Genomic DNA, 6,000 nt, shown 5'->3' with positions numbered 1-6,000 from the left:
CAGACCTGCTCCCTGGTACGAAGAGTGAGAACAAAGCCAAGAAAGACGAGGGGAATTGAATAATTCCCCTGGGATTCCACAATTGTAAAAGCATAGTAAAAAAAATGAGAGTACAGGTGAAGGGAGTCATTCCCGCTGGCTTTGTGTGAGGAAGAACACAGAGCCTGACACCTGGATAGGGCAGGCACTCTATAGGAACCCAATAGTGAAGAAGCAACTATGGGTAATAAGGAATGTTGATGTTTGAACCAGAACTTTACGTTTTGAGTATAAATTGAGAACTTTGTTGCTTTTTGACATTTCAACCTGGAACTTTATTTTGTGCCTTGGGAAGATCCCACCTAACTACTGGAACTGTGATCCACTGTCCAGAAGAAGGGAACCATTCTTCTGGACCAGGAGGATTCACTTACTCTTTAGTTTAGTTATATGTTTGAGGGACAGAAGTAGATGTTTGATTGTGGACTATTGATTTACACTGAAATCTTGACAATTCCCTTAGCATTTTTAGTGGCAGTAGGGAAACCCTTCTAGGAAAGTTAGGCTTTTTCTTTATTTTCTTTATTAATAAATGCCAGTCTCCTCCTACTTACCCTTCTCATCTCTCTCATTACCAGCCTCTCCTTCTGTCTGGTCTCCACCTTCAAAATCTTCACCCCACCCACAGAATCTCCCAGATTGGGGTCTTCTAGGGTCTGGTGCACGCCTCCTACCAACATTTCCAGGTAGAGCCATGCTCCTCGTTCCTGGTCTCCCACGGAATTACCCTGAACATCTAGGCTGGCTGCCTTTTAAAGTCTAGTCTCTACCTCCCCCAGGATGATGTCTAAGAAATTGGACAGCACCTGTGTAATATGGGCTGGGAATGCCTGTAATTGGGCCATGTGCTGGTGGTTATGTGGGATTAGGGGGGGCATGGACAGAGATTATATCTGAGCCAGCCACCATTTTGTATTTTATATCGGCCCTGAACATATGGATGCTCTCCTCACTTGGTCTTGTGATATGGATCTGTGTTTGTTCCCATGCTCTTAGGAATTGCTATTCATGGGCAGCTTGCTGCAAGTCTGTGATGAACACTAATCTTTTACTGAAGAACTAGGCCAATACCAGTCTCTGTATAGTTTCCCTAATTATTATGGCACGTGTAGTCAAATCTTTGTAAATGTGGGATTATGCATTTCTGTGATGGGCTCAAGTTGTCAAGCTTGGGCCAGCCAGGTGGTGTAGGCCTTTTTATTTATATTGTCAAAGCCCAGGTGCATCATGTACAAGATTGTGGAAGTGCATGCACTAAATTTGCTTTACATGGGGGATCACCCCTCCTAGTCATCCCTATCCTTCTTTCTTGCGACCCCCGGTATGATTTGTTTGATGCGGTTTCTATTTACCCAGGTTCCAGGTCCTGTGTCCTTGGTCAGTAGTCCTCCCTGTATACAGGCCGTGTACTGTTCTGCCGGGCCACGACATTGTGGATGGAGCCCTGGAAATGGGCACAACAGTGGCTCAAGTGTCATCTGTACACATTAAGGGAATGTTTGTGTTGCCGGTACACCTCTTCCGAGGCCTACGGGCTGCTGATGTGACATGCATACTACCGGAGATACTATGACTTTGGGGAAATGGGTTTTTGTATAGAATTTTGCCTTTGGATGGTATGTTGGAATGAGCCCCAGTTTCTGCCGCTGTGATAGGTTTTCATTTGTTCTGTTAATAATTGGCTGACTTACACCACAGTGGTCTGTGCATTGCGGTCACAACATTGAATTTCATTGCAGCTTCAAATGAAAGGCAGTGCAACTGCTGCAAACTAGGAGAGGCATGGAAACAATGGCTTGCTTCACCCACTGCTTTTATTGTTCTATTCTTGAGGTTATTTTGAGCCTCGTGGTATTTTCTTAGAACATAAATTTAGTGTGATTAGAGAAAAACAGAGCACAGATTGGGAGGGTGGTTGGTTGTGTAGTTAAGGGAAGCGTCAAACTGAAGAAACAGAACGTAGACTTGCGCGGTGACTATTTCCACGGTCTTACCCTATGGGTAGGTGGTAGGCATAGTGGCCAGGATCCACTACCTCCTATGTGATATTGGACCCTGGGTTGGGTGGAAGGGGGAGAGTGGGGATGATCCACTGACCCACCAACACACCACGTCCTGGGCGCTTGGCAGGGGCTTCTCACATGGATACACCAGATGCCCTGGACCCTTTTAGAAGAACCCCAAACCTAAGCAAGTTCATGCTTCCCCTTTAGAGTTAATACCCTCATCCCTCTGAGAGTAAGACCCGTGGGATTGTCATAAGACTCCCTCCTTCCACGGGAAATGATTGCAGGGGAGCAGAGTTCAGTGTTGAGGGTGCTACGGCAGGAAGGTGATGCATTTCTAGGTCACAGAGATGGTGTTGTCGCAGAATCCTACACATAGTAAATAATCTGATGTGCATCCAACAGCCTGCTTCCTGCATGATGGAGGCCGAATTGAATGACTGCACATCAGAGAACACAAGCACTCTGCAGCATGCTGCCAATCAGCAGAGTGTAATCACGGAAACCCCCCCTAAGAAGCAATGAAGCTCCAGACCACAAACTAATGCAAAACCAACATTATGAATGTGTCTCTTTTGCTCCACTCCTCCAAGGTCCTCTTCTCATTTCCCTTCTTCTCCACCTGCTTGGTCTTCCTCTTCCTCCTGCATATTTTCCTCCTTAATTTTCTCCACCTCCTTTCAGCTGATGTTACCTCAATTTACTTCATTAATGATCCCAAACCTCCAATATATTACCCCTCCGCTGCTTCCTATTTTTGAACCTGCAGCATCCTTTCTGTTTCTGGTTATCACTTCTTCTTTACTCTCCACCTCACTCCTCTTTTAGTGTTAGTTAGTAGACAAGAGGTGAAGGTAGCCTTGGTGAACGTACATTCTTCCTAAGTTTGCCTGCTTCTGGGTAAAGAAAAGGGGCAGGGAAAGGAACTGGGACACATGCAACTAAATTAGCCCCACTGTGAAATTCTCTCAATAAAGCAGCTTTATTCACCTTTCACTGCCGAGTATCTCGTGATGCACCCTCCCTAGTTTCAGGGCAGGGCCTACTCCATGAAAGAAACATCAGCTCTTACTACACATCAATTTTATTGAATATTTTAAAACCATTACAAAATGTGTCAAGCAAAGTCCAGCACCAACCAGAAAATGAATACATCTTTAGCGCAATCAAAGTATCCAGACATCAGTTTTTTGGGACACGTACAACAGGGTTTTCTTTAAAAAGAAATTGATGAGCTGTGCAAATTAGCATTCAACATGTGTCAATTTGGTGTAGAGGCAGGCTGGATTACATTGTGAAGGTTCAGTATCCAGTGAATGTTGTCCTTTCACAGAGGTGGGGATCTCTAAAAAAGGTGCACAGTGTGAAGCTCTAATGTGCACGATTTGCCTGAATGCATCATCCTCCATTCTATGCATGGCCGCAGGTCTCTGCCGCTTTAACTAAGACCATTGGCGAACAGGTTGATGTTGATGTAAAAAGAAATCCAGCGGCTCCACAAGTCCAGCGGAAGGTTGTTAGGTAAAGAACATCAACTGAAACAAGTTGGGAGAGTCTGTGTAAAGGCTAGAGTTGAATGGAGAGTGGGGATCCTGTTGAGTTGTGGGCTATGGATAGGCTTCTTGGTCAAGGAATCGAGGAGTACCTAGGGAAGATCCGATATGACCTTTTTTGGAGGCGGGCCAGCAGGCTTCTCTTCTTGCTCCTTGGCCTTCTCTTCGTACATCAGGATGCTGCAGAAGGGGCAAATAAAGTAAGACATTTATGAGACAGAGGAAGTGAGGGTACGCAACCAGGATGCAAGATAAGACAATCAACAAGAGGAAGAGGGCTGCAAAATAAAATTAAGCAATAGAGTACAAGAGGCGGTAATGAAAGGTATAGATGGAAGGATGGACAGTGAACAGAGGGAAAAGTATGAGGGAGCAAACTGATGACAATTTATCGGTCAGGAATGATAATACATTTTAGATGACGAATTAGTTGATTAATCCAAGCCAAATTAGCAGTGGCATTTGTAAACGACAGCAGCTGAATCACAATAGCTTCGATTTCACATCCCACCATCGATTTTGCGTTAATCGAACACCTGAGGCCAACATGTCCCCACCCCTCATTAAAGCAAGACAGCATCAAAGGTTGTACAGGGCCAGGGTCAGTTCCATAGTAAGGAATTTCTTGTAGCCCCCTAATGTGGCATTATCAGGAAATGCCATATTTGCCCTAACAATATCAGCTTTAGCTTTTTTTAACATAATTTCAATAACATTGACAAGATCCAAAATGGCCGGCGCAAGTGAAAATGCGATGGTAAGGAACACTTGTATTAAATTGTAAATATTAACCCTGTGCATTAAGCTCCAATGTCTGCATTAGCCAAGAAGGAAGGTTCCAACAGCATCACTCAAACAGCAGTGTTCCGAGCAAGAGGCTTGAAGCCAGAAGTTTCAATACTGCATGATTTAGCACCCTGGACAGGCAAGCCAAAGAGGTGACAGTCGGAAGCTCCAGGCTTGGAGCTAAAAAGCTTCAGCGATTGCTGTTTACTTTACAAAGACAGGCACCTGTCAAAGTGATTGTAGGTGTGCTGGCCTAAATGCCATCTGATTGGACAGTATGAAAGATAGTGGCCATTTTGAAGGAAAGACATCTACATGAGAGGGCACTCACTGAAGAAACCAGATAGGTACGAGATAAAGGTTGCACGACAGGCTACAGAAAGAGGAGCAAGACAAGACAGCAGACCTGCTAAGACATGCCAGTACGCACTAAGGTAATGCTCAACTGAACCTTGCAATGCCATTTAATGGAATGGGTGCACAAGTCCTTTTTCTGTATTGCAACTGCTGTATTTTGCATAATGAAGGCTTTCATCAATATTGATTTGAGACCGTTACCTTGGCATTTGCAAGCAAACTACCTGTGCTATCTCAGAGGGAGAACTAATCTAGCACTTATTTGTATTTGAGTATTGTAACACGCCCGATACGGACTTAACCGCATGAGGGCGCAGTTGGAATCCATTGCATATAAAAGATGCAGATAGAGAGATCAGAAGTCACTAGGTGATCGGTTCATTACTGTATCAGCTAGGGGTTGTCAGGTATTTGGATTATGATTATTATTATTTTTTAAATATATTTTTATTGGTTTCAAGATATACATATCAACTAAACACAGCCCAACACCCCCATTACCCCCTTCCGGAAGAACTGCACCCTCGGTTCACACAAGCAATATTTATGCCTTAAACATGTCCAAAATTCTTATTTTGTTTGGGCACCATTGCTCCATATAATCCGATTGGAGGTATTCCAGCACCTCACCCCATTCCTTTATGAACGCTCCTTGTGTGCCTTGCAGGTTATGTGTTAGTCTTTCCATTGCTAATAGAGTCCACACCTTCTGGAGCCAACTAAACATTAGAGGCGGATCCCTTTGCTTCCAGTTCTGGGCGATCACCGCCCAAACCGCTATCAAGAGACCCATAAAGCTTCTCCATTGGGATTTAGAGAACGTTTTTGCGGTCGGGTCCTTCATGCCACACAACCATACCTTCTCACTCAATAAGTCCGCCAGTGGAAAGATCCCCCTCAAATGAGACTTCACATCCACCCAAAACCCCTGCAGTTTACCACAGTCCCACCAAATATGCCTCCAGCTACCCTCCCCCTGGCATCCTCTCCAGCACCGCTTTGATGTCTGCAGATACATAGCATTTAGTCTCACAGGGGTATAGTGCCATTGAATCACCACCTTTAGCCACATTTCCCTCATTTGGATCGATCTTGTCATCTTCGGGATGCCCTTCCGGAGGTCCTCCCACTGCAAAGCCGTGATGGGTTCCCCCAAAGTACGCTCCCACCTCAGCATATAGCTCCACTTGAGTGCCTCTTTTTGAACATTAATACATTTATACACCCACCATACCAGTTTCTTGGACCCGGGGTTGGTC

At 44.8% G+C, this 6,000-nt stretch overlaps 1 protein-coding gene across 1 annotated transcript in view; it reads right to left on the bottom strand.

Annotated features, from left to right (window-relative positions):
• Window positions 1–3,111: 3,111 nt before the first annotated feature.
• Window positions 3,112–6,000, bottom strand: part of AIF1 (allograft inflammatory factor 1) — a 147,112-nt gene continuing 144,223 nt past the window's right edge. Inside the window, exon 6 of the mRNA XM_069635069.1 lies at window positions 3,112–3,778. Coding sequence (XP_069491170.1) covers window positions 3,691–3,778 — 88 coding nt within the window. The 3' untranslated portion in view covers window positions 3,112–3,690. The remainder of the gene's footprint in view (window positions 3,779–6,000) is intronic.

The sequence above is a fragment of the Ambystoma mexicanum genome, chromosome 13 (genome assembly GCF_040938575.1).
Source record: "Ambystoma mexicanum isolate Mex_15411 chromosome 13, UKY_AmexF1_1, whole genome shotgun sequence".
NCBI classification, from domain to species: domain Eukaryota; kingdom Metazoa; phylum Chordata; class Amphibia; order Caudata; family Ambystomatidae; genus Ambystoma; species Ambystoma mexicanum.
Note: the sequence above shows the minus strand (reverse complement) of the source record. Positions and strands in the feature narration are given on the sequence as shown.